The sequence below is a fragment of the Enhydra lutris genome, unplaced genomic scaffold (assembly GCF_002288905.1).
Source record: "Enhydra lutris kenyoni isolate GAN:26980312 unplaced genomic scaffold, ASM228890v2 scaffoldscaffold4, whole genome shotgun sequence".
Taxonomy (NCBI): Eukaryota; Metazoa; Chordata; class Mammalia; order Carnivora; family Mustelidae; genus Enhydra; species Enhydra lutris.
Genome location: NW_019154088.1, coordinates 16414452 through 16431280, shown reverse-complemented (window position 1 = coordinate 16431280; position 16829 = coordinate 16414452). Strand labels below are relative to the sequence as shown.

General features: G+C 40.4%; 1 protein-coding gene across 2 annotated transcripts in view; it reads right to left on the bottom strand.

Annotated features, from left to right (window-relative positions):
- The window catches only part of LOC111160858 (solute carrier family 12 member 1), an 85593-nt gene that overhangs the window by 47360 nt on the left and 21404 nt on the right, over positions 1 to 16829 (bottom strand). For both annotated transcript variants that reach the window (XM_022524246.1, XM_022524251.1), the window contains exons 6-13: positions 16173 to 16283; positions 13894 to 14005; positions 11344 to 11471; positions 6894 to 6978; positions 4234 to 4385; positions 2984 to 3091; positions 2543 to 2666; positions 666 to 767 (exon numbers count right to left, since the gene is read on the bottom strand). In XM_022524246.1, the coding sequence (XP_022379954.1) occupies positions 666 to 767; positions 2543 to 2666; positions 2984 to 3091; positions 4234 to 4385; positions 6894 to 6978; positions 11344 to 11471; positions 13894 to 14005; positions 16173 to 16283 (922 nt within the window). The remainder of the gene's footprint in view (positions 1 to 665; positions 768 to 2542; positions 2667 to 2983; positions 3092 to 4233; positions 4386 to 6893; positions 6979 to 11343; positions 11472 to 13893; positions 14006 to 16172; positions 16284 to 16829) is intronic.

Genomic DNA, 16829 nt, shown 5'->3' with positions numbered 1-16829 from the left:
GCGTTCACATCCCTGATAAAGACCCTCCTGGGGAAGAACTTTCTGAAGGTCAACAGTGACGAGTGTCTATTCTGGTGGAAAGGCAGAAGGAATTCTAATAGCCAATGAAAGAGAGGAAGAGGTGGGAGTTGGTGAGGTAGGGAAGGTTCTTCGGTGTGAAATTCTGCACCTCTTTCAACCACAGTCTGCAGAGGGCAGGGGTGTCACTGGCTTCAGTGCGAATCTGCATTGACTATACTCAGCAGGTAATTATGGGAACTACTCATCCTTCTCTTCTGCACCATGGGCAGGAAACAAATTGATAGTAAGGAAGTTTCAAATATATACATTTATTCCACTTCTGTGGTGACTTTCACCCTGGAAATAAATAGTGGTGTTTTTCTACTGCTGAAATAAATGTGGTTTCTCTTGCAATGAATAATTTATTGCTGCAGGAGAAAATTGACTTTACGGTTGGTCAAAAAGGCCATTGCTCAAATGATTCTTTTTCTATTTCAGAAGTCACCCCACCCCCAACTCACCAAAATAAAGTGGATTACGCTGCCCACTAGGATATAAGGATACATACAAACACAGATTGATCACTTTTCACTGATTTCTTTCATCTTATTGAGACAAACTAACTGTCTGCTTAGGGTTCTTTCAGTTTTGAAGAGTCAACTTACCCGGAGATTTGGCATATGAGGCATGGAAGCAGGAGAAATTAATAAGTGCATATGAGGCCAGGAAGAAGTTGGAGATGATGGGAGCAATGGTGTTCAGTTCCGCTGTGAACGAAGCAGAAGCGAGCATGTCCGTGTGAGTTATGGGACCAGGGGCTGAACAGCTGTCAGAGCCTGGAAGCTTGACTTTATTTGGAAATTGAAAACATAGCTAGCATCTGTCAAAGTTTAAGAAGTTAGTGATTTTTCTCTGGGATTGCATTCATTTAAAAATATATTCTCAGTCAGGGTTTCCATAAAGCAAGGAGCAAGAAAACCTCCCAACGAGAAAATAGACGACAGACAAGCCTTCTACCTAGCAAACATTCAGAGGGGCATGGGTAGAGGGTTTGGCGACTGGGCAGATGATAAACTCCCCTGCTGCTCTTCCAGACGTACCAAATCCTGCAATCTTTCTCTGCTGTGGATCTAAGCAAAAAACTCTGCAGGGCAACAGATTAGTTAAATACAGGGGCACCCGAAATGCCTAACTGGAAATTTCTATGCCCAACTTGCTCTCTCGGACTCTCAGAACTCTTGCTAGTCCTTTGGCCTTTTCTTAACATTTCTAGAGAGTTCTACCTCTCAACGTTTGCCAAAAAAAATGTTTACCCCAGTAGCTAAATATCAGCATAATTTAATGCTAGCCGAATGGTTTGCTGTATAAGAAATAATTTAGAAACATTCTCATTTATCAACCTCAGTGATGCAAATGCAGGTGGCAGCTGGATGTGATTCTAGAGCCTAGATGCCAGCAAGGAAGTAGGCAAAAATAGCTACCATGAAGCTTGTGCAGTGAAGCTCATCTAGGTGGATCTGAGCAATTTTTAAGGATAATATTTAATTTACACAATTTTTTTAACACTTTGGTTATTTGATCATGTAAATGCATTATAGGGCAATGATTTGAGTTCTTAAAGTTTAAGTTATGTAATGGGATATTTCTGTGCATAATCACTTTTTGTTTCATTTCTTAAAAATCTAACAAACATAGTCCTACCTTCCCCCTCTTCAACCCTGTGCAAATCTTATAAGGATTTAGGAATTACAGCCACTTTCTGAGTTCATGTGATGATGAGGGGCTTTTACTATTTGGCGCCACTGTGCTGAGGAAGGGTCTGCCCTGCTAGACAGAGTGGCGTCACACATGGCCTTGCCTTTTGCTTCTTTTCCTCTGATATGCTCACCAATAAAGGGGGCACCTTCGGGAGGAATGAGGAATGTGCAGGCTCCAGCTGACGAACGTGCCTCTCTAAGATTATGCAGCTGTTTCTATATCGCTAAGGGAGAGGGAGTCGAGATGACGGTCTGGGCAAGTGGTTCTCAAACCTCAGTGGTCTACAGATCTCTTGAGGAGCCTGTATACATGCAGATTCTTTATCTCCAGAGACTGATTCTAATCTAGGGTTGGGCCTGAAAAATCATTTCGTTAACAAACCCCAAGTAGTTGGTTCTGATATAGGTGGTCAGTGGACCACATTTTGTAAATGACACTTTAATTCTCCCAGTAGCTGCCAGCCCAGGAGATGTAGAAACAGGTGGCAGCTGGGGAAGGCTCTGGAATTAGACGATATCGGGCAGCTTGGAGGAAGGATTTGGTTGCATTTGCTTGGATAGATTTCCAACATTTGGATTCAAAGAAGAGATTAAAGTCCAAAGTCTACCTCAAGTCCTCAAACGCTTTCTACACACAAGGATTCCTCATTGCCTTCTTAGTCGGACTCCAATAGTCCCAGTTGGGATATTAAACAGAAAACAGGTAATTTTGCAATCTAAAAGGAAAACCCTACGAATAATCAGAAGAATGCTTTGGCTTTCAGTAAGACAAGAAAACTACGAACCAATAAGAATGAACGCCATGGCTATAACGAAAGTAAGAAAGTATCCTCTCAGGGGTTCGTTGTTTTTCCCATATCCCTTTGCAAAGAACTGCAAGGCTTTGTAGATGTTGTCCTTGCACAGAGCCTAATGGAAAAGAAGGGCAGAAATTCGTCATTTAGATCTATGCACAGTCATTTTCCCTAGGTGATTCAAACAAGAAGATTTGGAGAAAGATGAAGCGACACACAATACGGGCACAAGTTAACACTGCAGTTTATCATTCTTTATATTATTTGAATCGATCTCGACTATGTGGCAGACAGCATTTGAGCCAGATGCAAACGTTAAACTGTTTTAGAAAATGATGGAAAATAATGGCTGGTGAGAACGAGTATTTCAGCTTGATCCACGTTCAATGGGAACAGACATAGGGGGAAGCATGTGCTCTTGGCCTCTATCACCTGGAACACTTTGGGCGCGCTGACGAGGGAGGCCAGGGCTGAGGAGAGCGTTGCAGAAAAGATGCCAGCTGTGATGAGGGGGCCGAACCCTGACACCATGCTCATGACCTTGAGAAAAGACGCACCAGTAAGGAGACTCATCCAACACACAATTAAAAAACAGACAGACAAACCAAGCCAAAATCTTACGCAAACGCTTCCCCTTCCACTTTCTGTGATTTGGAATCTCCGTTCTAAGCCAATTGCTTCTAAACAGATTTCCGCACCCCTGCCCCCACCGCTTCACGCTCAAGTTCTTAATATTTGTTTTTTCAAAATGGAAATGGCCATTTTGTTGTCATTTTTTATGAAAACAGGAAATGCTCACCATAATACATCCAGAAGATACTGGAAAGAATAAAGAAGGAAATGGTTTCAAGGACTTGGACAACATTTCCCCCCGTTCTTTGTGGGCATGTTTCTTTGACAATGAGGAACTCTATGGAGCAGAAAGTGGTGTTTTAATAAGATTTGGGGAGGGCTCAGCTGTGTACCGGTCTTTTGAAAAGCTTTTGCCTCTTTTGTTCTTCCTGCACACAGAGGCTTTTCAAACCTTTGCTTTCTCTGTGCTCATTAAATATAATTTTAGATCTGAGACATGATGAGATTCTATCAATTTAAATCATATTTTGGAATAATGACTTCGGCTGAGTTAATTCCTCTTTGTTGGTTGTTAAAATAGATGAATGAAGCCTTCATGACAAATTGGCCTCTCCCTCCACCCACCAATCATTCAGACACAGTTTTCCCAACTTCCCTTGTTCCATCCTCCTCCTTTACCTCCCCTTCTGCCACTCACAATTTCCCTCTTGGCCTTGTCTTCCAGGCACTCCAGGACCATGTCAGGGGCTTTCCCGAAACGGAGATCCATGCACGAAGTACAGTCCACATATTAACTATCTAAGTCTCTCCTTCTCCCCATCACGAAATCTTGCACCATTGATTGGAAGATGCCGTATATCAGGCAGCAATCTTCCCTGGTGATGCAATTCATGCAACTGCCTACTATCTCCCCACCATAGGAAATGCAACCACAGGATTTGCCGCCTAATGTCTACAGGGCTCCCCTCCCTCACACATGAATTGTTCTGTTCTGAATTCAAATGGACCACTAATCAATCAGTTGCAAACTCAGAAGTTTCATTATACTACATGTGACATTCTACAAATGAAAACAATAGCAATAAACATTTTTTTTTTCCTCTTCAAACCTGGAAATTGTTCATTAACCCATATTGACATGGTTCATGTCGACATCTCGAGAAGTCGTAGCCCAACCCACAGGCTGCTGAACCATTGCAGTTCATCCCAGAAATGATGGTGTCATTCATGCTTCCAGTGGCATCTCGGACCACACAGGCCCCTGGGGAAACAAGCGTGGCTCATCAGTTCTTTATAAGGGTTCTGCTCCCATAGGATTTTCTCCCTAAAACATTAAGTTTAATTTGAGTTGGTGCAGGTCCACTGCCATCCTCTCTTGTCATCCTGGGGACAGGGTACCTGGAGGTTCCCATCCTCAGAGACTCGAGAGCGCCCCCTGACTCTGACCGTCTGCCACTTCTACTGCCTTGGGGGGTTTAGGTCCAAGCTCTCACCTACATTTGCAAGATACTTAGGGTTTGGAACTCTCTTTCTTTCTGAACTGCACATGGCAGTGCTTTGCACATAATATTAAATTCATATTTCTAGCTTGGTGCTACTGACTAGGTGTTTTTCAGGTAGAACAATTTATTTCCTCATCTGTGAGAGAACTAAGGGATGGCATTTTCGAATTCTGGTAATTAAGAGAACTGAGCCCTTGTTTTCAACTGATGATAGTGCATAATTTTTTAAACTGTTAGAATTCTACTTTATATAGAATTTTAAAAGTTTAAATAATAAAAAAATGTTTGGGGATAAAATATTGAGATTTCCTTAGTAATATTAATGGTCAAAAAATATTCTATGAAGTGTCAGTTTAGTCCATTACATTTATCTATTTTGCTATTTTTGTTATTTACCGTTATAAACATTCTACGATGAACATCTTTGTGCACAATTTTTTTCTTCTCTATTTCAAAGTATTTCTGTAGGATAGATCCCTAGATCAAAAAGTTATGAACTTTTTGAAGATCCTTGATATATATTTTTTCACTAACTATCCATAGGAATTTTATAATTATAATCTCTGCCACTATGTATTTGATAGGATTATGGAGGTATATGAATATATGTGAGAAATATGTAGAAACGTTTCTGAACTACCTGAACTAGGATAGATAAATATTTTACAAACTAAATCCCAAGCAGTAAAACTGTTTATTTTGCTCTTCAAACTCTAGCTGGTATGAGTTTTCATGCCTTGCTAATAACTTTAAGAGAGGTCCCAGTGACAGGTACTAATGGGAGCCCTTAATTCCCTTAATTTTATCCATGGAATTCATATCCTGTGAATCTGTGAAAGACTTAGAAACAACAGGATCTTCGAGTTGGAATAATCAGTGCAGGAATCCTGTTTACATAGCTCTGAGGGTTGGCCTCCTAGCCTCTGCTTAAACAGTTGAAATTATGAATGTTGCTTACCAGGCAAAACCCTCTGTTCCAGATTTTACCTTTTTACATTGTTAATTTTTGTTGAGCTGACTTTTTGGGTATCATACTTTTTGACTTCTGTACAATACAAATCCCTAAATTTCCATGAAGCCAAGCCATGAGCCAAAATTTGCACTAATGACAGGCCAAGGACCCCAAGACTATCCTCTTTTCCAGGGAAAAGTATAGAAACGGAATCTTCTCCCAGGCAAAAACTGGAAGAATCTCTGAAATGAGGTCTATAACTTTACTCATTCCTTCATTTTTACATTGTGTGAGCTAGGAAACCATTTGGGAAATTTAACTTAAGGTGATTTCAATGTCATTTAAAAATATGTCAATTTTATAAGTATTGGAATAAAATCTCTCTACATGTAACTAAACTTGGAAGTGCCACAGCAACATACCTAACATTATCCAATTTCCTCAAATAAGAGACAGTGAGAGAAGCGAGAGTCTCAGTTAACTGTTTTGCTTTTCTCTCCAGAAACCAATGTAAGATAAATGCACTTCCCTGATTTCCTTTAAGCAGACAATTGGGATGTGCCCTTCAGTAAAATGGTCATTCGGGCTTCCGCAGTGGGGAGCTATATTCCCTAGTGTGCACAGAAAAGAGTTTTCTTCTCTGAATGTTCCACATTTCTTCTTCTCCTCCTACGGGATAAGCGTGAGGTGACCCCCAGCCAGGAGGAGGCGTGGCTGCGACAGCAGGTGGAACGAAAGTCAGCCTAGAAACAGCAGGTGTATCCACATATTTTCTGCTTAGTGAGCAATGTGGGGGCTGACCACCCACACGGCTGGCAGCTGGATCTTGTTCTGATTTCCTGCCAACTGGTGACAGTGACATTTCCATATTAGGGACAGTAGTGGCAGGAGGAGATACAACCATCAATTCTATATCTTTCATACATTCTTCAGGCTTTTCTTTTTGTTTTTGTCTTGTTTTGTTCCTGGCTTCATTTCTCTTGCTCATTTCTCACCTGCGTCCCAGGGCAAGGGAAGTGGATGCTGGGAGTGGTGGCTTCTTTGACGGTGGGATTATCACCTAGAGTAGCTACATAGGATTCTCTTTGTGTTCAGGGAGAATAACAATCAGATTAACTCTACCCTAGACCTGACCCAGAGGCGCCTGTATTACAGCTTAATTATATTCAAACTCCTAAAGCGCCCAGGAGGGGAATTTAAAATGTTGTCTTTTAGAAAAAAACTTTCTACTTATGATCCCCTGAAAGCCCACTGGACATGTATGACCAGTCTCCTTGTAATTCCGGCATTTGGACACCAGAGGCACACAACTTACCTACACAAATAGCAACTCCTATGTAGGCAACAGTGGTGATGAAAATGGCCAGCATGGTTCCTCTGGGGATGGCATCTTGGGGATCCTTTGGAGAAACAACATGGTGGGATGAAGAGACAGGGTGCAGTAAGAAACAGAAATGACTCGGAGTTATTACCGTATTTCCAATGTTTAGGCTACCCTTCCTGAGGCAGGTTTGAAAGAAAAGATAAGCAAATGGCAAAGTGGTGAGCCTGAGTTCTTTTTCGACAAAGAACAGGTGTTGAGGTGAAAAAAGAAATGTCTAGAATTTTGTGCTGAATAGATCTCTAACTGTTCAGGACAGAGGGTTTTGTTTTGTTTTGTTTTGTTTTGTTTTTAAAGATTTTATTTATTTGACAGAGAGAGATCACAAGTGGGCAGAGAGGCAAGCAGAGAGAGAGAGAGAGGAGGAAGCAGGCTCCCTGCGGAGCAGAGAGCCCGATGCGGGACTTGATCCCAGGACCCTGAGATCATGACCTGAGCTGAAGGCAGAGGCTTAACCCACTGAGCCACCCAGGTGCCCCCAGGACAGAGTTTTTATAGAAAAGTAGACCAGTTAGTTCACTCATTAATGCGTGTCCCTCCCCTTTATCTCCTGTGAATTTCATGCAGATATGTCAAACCTTAAAGTATTAGGGGAAAGACACAAACACACTCCGCACATTGATGCGCCTTGACAGTATCTGTATATGGGTATTAGTTTTGTACGAAGGTTAGGCTTGCCTTAAAAAAACAAAACAAAACAAAACAAAAACAAAAAACAACAACAACAAAAAACCTTGAAGCAAAAAGGATGATCTGCTAAGTTCTCCAATCCCTCAAATTTCCCATTTGGAATCTAGTTCAGGAATCACTGCAATGGGAGATATTTCATTTCCATAAGCAGGCATAAAGAAAGAGGCAGATTTAAGCTTATACCAGAAAATGGGCTTTTCTTTTGCTTATGCATGTATATAAATTTACTGGACTGAGCTCATATCATATGTAACATACCATTTTATATCCTATTTTGGGAGCTAAATCATAGCATAATCAATTTCCAAGCAGCATAACTTCTAAATAATTGAATTAATCTTAACAGGGATTATTTTTTTAACAGGAATTATTAAATAGAGATTTCAATGTATTCTTGCTTGTAGAAGACAGTGCCTGGCATATAGTAGGAGTCGATAAATATTGAATTGAGGGAGGCACTATCTCAGTAGATATTAGTTCCCCACCAGACGATCTGAGATGTAGTACTACAAATATGCAATAAATGCAGTCAAAGTTCGAGCTTTTCTGTTTTTGTTTTTAACTTAAATCTGCTGATCAAAATCCATCAGACAGACCAACTCATGGTAAATTTCCAAACTGACACCTGGAAATAACTCTACCAGTGAATTTGCCTTTCATGAGACTAAGTCAGCTCTGTGGATCGACTCTGAATATTGATCCCTTCCCACTCTTAGGAATATTTGCACAGAGGCATGGTTCCGCTGCATATATATCTAGCCTCCTCCTTCCAAACTGTTGTCTACAAAAGTGATTTTGGGCCAACAGGTGCAGGGGAACAGCATGTCAAAGGAAGAAGAAGGTAATTAATTGTGGCTGAAATGAGCCCCACTCAATCTTCCAATTCATGCTGTGTTTCAAGTTTTGTTTTATTAACTATTTCTTGTGATCTGAGTGGAAGGGAAGATTAAATTAAATGGGAAGAAAGGAGATATAGATACAGATATGGATATATGAGGTGTGAAGGTGGAAGGCAGTCATGTACCTCAAACATGAAAACTTAGTCTTCATGTAGAACTACCTGCTACAAACTCCGAAATTACTTACTTAGAATTTACCTAAGGGTCAGACTTGACCCAATATAAATTAGGATGTCAGTATCTCAGTGTATGATTATATATTCACACTGTCTGCTCTGGCTCCCTTTCCCCTAAACAGAGACCAGGACTTCAACAAATTCTTCGTTTTCACTCTAAATATTAGTTTCCATCTCCCCAGCTGTAACCTAAAAAATCTAGCCTTCCTTTGCCTTTCTTCGTGAGATGTTATATTTTTTTCTTGAGACAGAATACACAATCTACTAGATAACTGTTTCCTGAGGGTCAACCACTTCCTAAACTTACATTTTGCACGTGATCCTGTTCTTGCTTCTTATGACTCAGACAGAGTAAGTCTGTCTTCACCTTAGACCATGAACAGCTTGGAGGACTGAGTGCTTCTTTGCTTCCCTAGTGCCTAGCGACATGTTGGCTGAGCTGAACTGATGACTTGTTTCTAAGGAAAGTGTAATATTCTTTCACTTAAATGTGTGTTTAGGGGCACCTGGGTGGCTCAGTGGGTTGAGCCACTGCCTTCGGCTCAGGTCATGATCTCGGGCATTTCTGCATCGGGCTGTCTGCTCATCAGGGAGCCTGCTTCCCTCTCTCTCTCTGCCTGCTTCTCTGCCTACTTGTAATCTCTCTGTGTCAAATAAATAAATAAAATCTTAAATGTGTGCTTACAGTTTGTAGAATTTTATTTATTTATTTATTATTTTTTAGAAAAGATTTTATTCATTTATTTGTTAGAGAGAGAGGCAGGCAGAGGGAGAAGCAGGCTCCCTGTTGAGCAAGGAGCCCAATGTGGGACCCAATCCCAGGACTCTGGGATCATGACCCCAGCCGAAGGCAGATGCTTAATGACTGAGCCACCCAGGAGTCCCTGCAGAATTTTAGATCAGTTACCTCTGATACTTTTCCAAATCTGAGAACACAGCAGCTCCACATACATAGCTAAATTTCATTAAGCAGTGATATTTAACTACTAGAATCATTTTGAACAAGTTACTTACTTTCCTGAGCTTCCACATAATCTACTCTATGCCATATCTCAGCTCAAGAATTTACCATAGCACTGTGGTCCCTAATATGACAAATCGAAATGCCTTTATTCATTCACTAAATAAATATTTACCGAAATCTTCCTAACTCTGAGGAGGCAACAATGAGTATAACCAAAAGCAAGGTCCCCACTCTCACGGGCTTACATTCCAGGGTAAGCACCTCTTGCTCCGGTCCCACCAATGGCGATTTCCCCTTGTATTATGAGGTCATCCAGCCTCATCAGGACTTCTCCAATTAAATTGTGAGGGATCCCTTACTATTTCCCAAATCCCCATGCCTAAACTCTTCTCTAGTCTTCTCTACCTGGAATACAATTAATATTTTCTCACCAACAGTCAGTATTGAGCTTTTGCTCTAAGTTCACACTTCAAGTAACATCCTTGAGGAAATCATCCCAGCTTTAACAATTACCTGTTTCTTATGTTTATCTCACAACTTATTTAAACAGTATGTATGATTTTCATTTATACATGTCTCTTCACTGCTCTTACAAATATTTCTTGTCTTCCAAAGTTGATTATAAGTGTATTGAGGTAAAACCTGTGTCTTCTTTTGTGTATATGGTAGGGACTATTTACTGTCCCCTAATAATCATTCTCACCCTCCTCCTTTTAACATAAGAACTCCCTAAAATTCTAGTCACATGGCTGCGTGTTAGAGACTACATTTCCCAGACTTCTTTGCAACTAGACAAAGTCAGAGATTAAATTCTGGCCAATGGAATGTCAGCAGAAGTAATATATGCAAGATTCAGGAATTGCTTGCCCTCTATTCCTTACTCCTCTTCCTGTGGGCTGCTGGAACATGATCTTGGAATTGACCAGTCATCTTTGCAGGTGAGGGCAAACCATAAGGGAGTGGTAAATCAAGGGAGGTCATCTGGGATCCTGGTCTCCTGTTTGGAACAGACTTTTCTTATTCGACTCCATGGCCTATGAGCTCAGATTTTTATCCACTAGAAAAATAAACTTCCATCTTGTTTAGGCCAGTACTACTAGTCTTTTATAAAACATTCCAACCAATATTCTAACAGTGCTCATTACAGTACTTAACATAAACTAATATGAATGCAGTGCTAAATAAATACCATTTAAATGAGTGAATATATTTCTGAATGTAATGTCATAAAAATTCACTAATAAAGTGATTTTGAAGGGGGAGTGGGGAGGGTGTTTTTGTTTTATTTTGTTTTCCCTGAATGTTATGTGCTTTTGTTTCTTACGTGTTTAAAAGTGAAAGGTTGGTTCTGATATTTTTTTTCACTGGGATATATTCATTTTGTTGGAAATGTTACACACTTCCCAATATTCTCTACCCTTCCAATATCACTGAATAAGTCCATCCAAAAGGATGGACTATCAGAAATAGGATGGTCTGGCATTAAAAATTTTGACATTAAAAGAGAGAACTTTTAAATTACTGGGGACCCTTACAGAAATTTTGGTTTTAACATCGATAGAGAATTATGGTCACTGTTGACTTCTATAGCTCGTGCTGCTCACCAACGGCACCACCACTTCCCAGGATTTCAAAAGCAGAGGAAAACGACATACCTCCAAGTCTCCTGAGATATTGGCACCAGCAAGAATTCCAGTAGCTGCTGGGAAAAAAATGGCAAAGACAGAGAAGAAGCCTTCCCCTTTTGTGAAGCTTGGCCCAAAGTTTTCCGCAAATATTGACGCTGCAACACAAATAATGAGAACATTATCTTGTAGACTTTCTTTACAGAAAAGGAGATAGAGTTTCCTTTAGCTTCTATCAATGTATCATGCAAATGGGTCCCTATATTCTAAATGGGATGCATCTGAAGATGTTGCTTTACTCCTGATGAACCTCATGTTAGTATTTGCCAAGAGTCAGTATATGTATCGCAAGGTTTCAGATTTCTAGGATATAACTCTGAAAACTTTTTTGTGCCAACAGAGACCCAGGCCTCCAGATATTTTTGAATCTAGAAGACTGAAAAAGAGGCAAATGGAGAATTTTTCTCATGACCATGCTGTCATATTCACAAGTATACCACACATGTACACTGCCTTATACGTACACAACTCATTTCTTACGTGCATAAATATTCTAACCAAACACAACTTTTCTATGCTTTTTTTTTTAATTGTAGGGGGTGGGTGAAACTATCTTAAAATTTTGCTACTTATGTTCTAACCTTCCCACTCCTTGCTACCAGAGATTAGATCTTAAATTCTATGTCAAATTTTCATATGTAGGAGAATGATAGTAGCAAGGAACTTTAGTCATAAAATAATACTATCCCATAGGGGTCTCAAAAAATTAGTTAAATGAGAAGGGAAAAATGCAGAAGAAAAACAGAAAAGAAGGGAAGAAAAACACAAACAAAAGATCTAGGATGATGCAGAAACAAGGGAAAAAAATTAAGTCATGAGAAAAAGTACAGCAGGAGCTAGAAGGAGGGAAAAGAATAGAAAGGAAAAGGATGTTAATATGCAAAAAAAAAAACAAGACAAACTTTAAAAAGAAAAAGAATCAGGAAGAAAGAGGTGATCTGATACCAAAAGGAAACACACTAGTGACTGAATAAATGATGAATGGAAATATTTTTTAAATCTCAGCAGTGGATTCTTGAGCAAGCTAGAGTGGAAAGCTAGAAAGGTGTGCAGAGGTGGAGGAGAATTTCATGCTTTGTGACATCCCCTCAGGATGTTATGCCAACTCCTACAATATTTTGTGCTTGCAAACTTGACAGTGATGCTTAACTAGTTAATGCTATAGATAAGCAAGGTGCAAAAAAGTTCAGCCGTGGGGCACCTGGCTGGCTCAGTAGGTGGAGCATACAACTCTTGATCTCAGGTTGTGAGTTCCAGCCCCACAATGGGTATAAAGATTGCTTAAAAATAAAATCTTTTAAAAAAAAAGTCTAGCAGGAAAATGATTATGTTATTATTAGTGTTCTCAGAGGTTGAACAAACTGTCTGAACTATGTTCTCTTTCCTTGCATATACAACTCTATTTCTACTACTTAATGGCAACAACAATTTAAAAAAAAATTTTTTTTTAAATTTTTAGTGTAACAGTATTCATTGCTTTTGCACCACACCCAGTGCTCCATGCAATCCGTGCCCTATCTAATACCCACCACCTGGTTCCCCCAACCTCCCAGTCCTGCCCCTTCAAAACCCTCAGATTGTTTTTCAGAGTCCATAGTCTCTCATGGTTCACCTCCCCTTCCAATTTCCCTCAACTCCCTTCTCCTTTCCATCTACCCTTGTCCTCCATGCTATTTGTTATGCTCCACAAATAAGTGAAACCATATGATAATTGACTCTTTCTGCTTGACTTATTTCACTCAGCATAATCTCTTCCAGTCCCGTCCATGTTGCTACAAAAGTTGGGTATTCATCCTTTCTGATGGAGGCATAATACTCCATTGTGTGTATGGACCACATCTTCCTTATCCATTCATCCATTGAAGGGCATCTTGGTTCTTTCCACAGTTTGGTGACCATGGCCATTGCTGCTATAAACATTAGGGTACTGATGGCCCTTCTTTTCACTACATCTGTATCTTTGGGGTAAATCCCCAGTAGTGCCATTGCAGGGTCATAGGGAAGCTCTATTTTTAATTTCTTGAGGAATCTCCACACTGTTTTCCAAAGTGGCTGCACCAACTTGCATTCCCACCAACAGTGTAAGAGGGTTCCCCTTTCTCCACATCTTCTCCAACACATGTTGTTTCCTGTCTTGCTAATTTTGGCCATTCTAATTGGTGTAAGGTGGTATCTCAATGTGGTTTTAAGATGGCAACAACAATTTGTCCCATACTTGAAGGTTTTCAAAGCACTTTTGCATCCACTATCTTATTGACTTCTCAAAAAATCCCCTCAGGAAGTTGCTATCACTCACACTACCTCAGGGAAATTTGAACCTCAAACATGTTAGGTGACCAGTCTTGCTGGCAAGCAGTAGGATTGACACTCACTCTGGATCTCCTGAGTCTAATTAACCCCAGGCTCCTCTCTGGATCACACTGAGATTCTAATGGCAGATGTGGGGATTATAAGGGTAGATGGATGGAGGCAGGCAGTGGAGAACCATTGATTGCAAAGCAACTCATTTGTAACACATACCTTGGTAGTTAAAGAAACCTCTGGACTTCTTCTCATTGTTGGACGGAATAACGGTTCCAATGAAGAAGTTTGCAATAGCAATGAGGAGAATGACCAGGAGTATCACCTGAGCCTAGAATGGTAAAATGAAAGGAGGCCAGCTTAGAATGAACAACTTTTTTTTTTTTTTAAAGATTTTATTTATTTATTTGACAGAGAGAGATCACAAGCAGGCAGAGAGGCAGGTAGAGAGAGAGGAGGAAGCAGGCTCCCTGCTGAGCAGAGAGCCCGATGCGGGGCTCGATCCCAGGACCCTGAGATCATGACCTGAGCCGAAGGCAGCGGCTTAACCCACTGAGCCACCCAGGCGCCCCAGAATGAACAACTTTTTATACAGTTACAAAAGTCATGTCCGCAGAAAGTCCACTGGACAAAGACTCTATGTGGTTATTTTGATTAGAACTACTATCCAGAGTCGGTAATAGTGTTATCCTACAGAATGGCATCTTAACAAGACTTACCTGACCTGAGTGTGGAAGTTACATTTTCAATGGCGGCATGTGCTTGGGCATGTGCTTGGGCACTTGAAGGTGACATTTCAAAAACTTTCCAAGTACTATGTGAGTAACTTACTGCAGTGCTCAGGATTATAAATGGAGCCCAGAGTTTTATCACTGATAGCATATTTCTTTTCTAGGCAGAGTGCCTATGGATTCTTTCCTTTCCCGGTGCTAAATGCAACACAAGTTGCATTAATAACACACAATTCATAGAGTTCTGAGATGCCTTGTACACTTGATGTCAGACCACCCGTGTGTGCCTAGCACAAGTGGTTTGCAAGGTTGACCAACTGAATTGTCTTTCTTTGTCCCCCTTCTCTCCCTGCTGACATTTCAAGGGTCTATTGGCTTGGCATTCCTATATGCCATTCCCTCTGTAGGGAATACACTTCTCCCTATGCTTTGTGTAACTGTTTCCTTCTTCTCATCCTTCAAGTCTTAGTTACTTCCCCTGAGAGGACTTTCTTGACCACTGAATCTAAATAATAACAGCTAACATTCACGGAGGGCTTATAATAACAGACAGATTTCACTTTATCAGTATATTTTAGATAAATAGTACCACCAATAACTGTATGAAGTAGGTGATATTGTTATCATCAGTTAAAAGGTAAAGACCCTGAGGTACAGAGAGGTTAAGCACCTTCTCAAGGTCATACCTTATAAGGTCACACAATATAAACCAGTTTCAAATCTAGGTGCTGTGGCAAAAAAGCCAGAGCTATAAACCTACCCTCTATCACCATGAAACTACATTGCCTCCCTCAGGGAACAAAGTCATTGTAAGTAGATACCCTACATTTTCCATCTTAGTACCCTGTTTATTTCCTTTAAAGCATGTTCACAATTTACCATTCTATATTTACTTGTTTATCTACTTGATCATTACTCATATCCCCACAGACCATATGCTCAACTAGGGCCAGGATTGTGTCTGTTTGGGTCACCACTGAATATCCGGTACCTAGCAGAATGCCCAGCACCTAATAATCACTGAATTAATTTTGGTTTGATGTGTGAATACATAATCCACAAACAAATGTTGTATAGGAATGCTTCTTATTGCCTTATGAAGGTGGGTGGGTTTGGCCACTTTTCAATCTCTGGAAATCTCTTGAAGTCTAGGTACGGTATCTCCAGGGACTTAAGACCAGTTACAGTTATATCAGTCACTGGAGAGCTATAAATCAGACAAAAGACATGCTCCTATCATTCAGAAATTTACTGTATTACTACTAGTTAAATGCAGCTAGTGTCTAGTTCCAGGACTTACTCCTGAAATACTGTATCTCGGAGGAGAATGATAGCTGCTGCCTCTATGCCCTTCTCCCATCACATGTGAGAGAAGCCCATTTCCGTTGGGCCTCAGCACCCACAGTCAGCTGGAAAATGACACCAGGGGTGGGACTGGGAGACACAGGTTTCCAGCATGGACTGTTGTTACGATCATAAGGGGCCTGGGATGTGAAGATGGCAGCAACCGTGGTGTCTCTGTCAGGGTGATGACAGCACAAAGAAGGACAAAGGGCACGCCTGATCACATGACACAGGAGTGGGAAGTCATGACTGCCTGGACCTCGTGTGTTTGGAGGGCTTGGATTTCCCTCCAGTGCTAACCTGCAGCTTCTGCCAGAGCAAGTAATAATAACAATTCTTTTTGAATATGGGGTTTGTTCTATTCCTGCAATTTGGTCAAGACCTCAGCAGCAGTGGTTGATAACATCATTTTGAGAAAATCACCTTTGCTTCCCATTCCATTCCAGCTACTGAAATTCCTAAGAGAATCACCACTGTGATGGAGCCTATTATCCGGATGTCATTGGTGGGATCCACCATCATTGAATTGCTCTCCTGGAACAGAAACAAAATTCATGAAAATGGTTACAGATGGAAGTGTTTTTTTGTTTTGTTTTTTTGCCTGTATGTCATATTGTAGAATTGAATAGTAAGAAGAAATACTATGCACTAACGACCATATAGGATCATGGAAAAACAAGCTGTTCCTAAATCAAAGATTAACATTATTTTGTCCTGTAATAATAAGCCATCGATAGCCAAGGTTGGAAGTTGGAAATTCTAGATGCTCATTCTCATCACAGCTTCTAAAGCTATTGCAGCACTGAGATAAGTATGGGCACATGTAAACATATGGTTTTGTTTCAGAAGAATGACTACTTTTGTGTCTCAAGGGGAATCTTAGAGAAATAAAAATGAGTGATTTTCAAAGTGAATATTGGAAAATAAGCGTTATTCAATTAAATAACAAACTCCATAAGCCAGATAACACATTTCTTGAAGATCACATAACTTATGAACTGTATAATCCACCCATTTACTCATCTAATTTTCAAATAAAGGTACTGCTACTAATTGAATTCAGCGAATGCTATCACTACC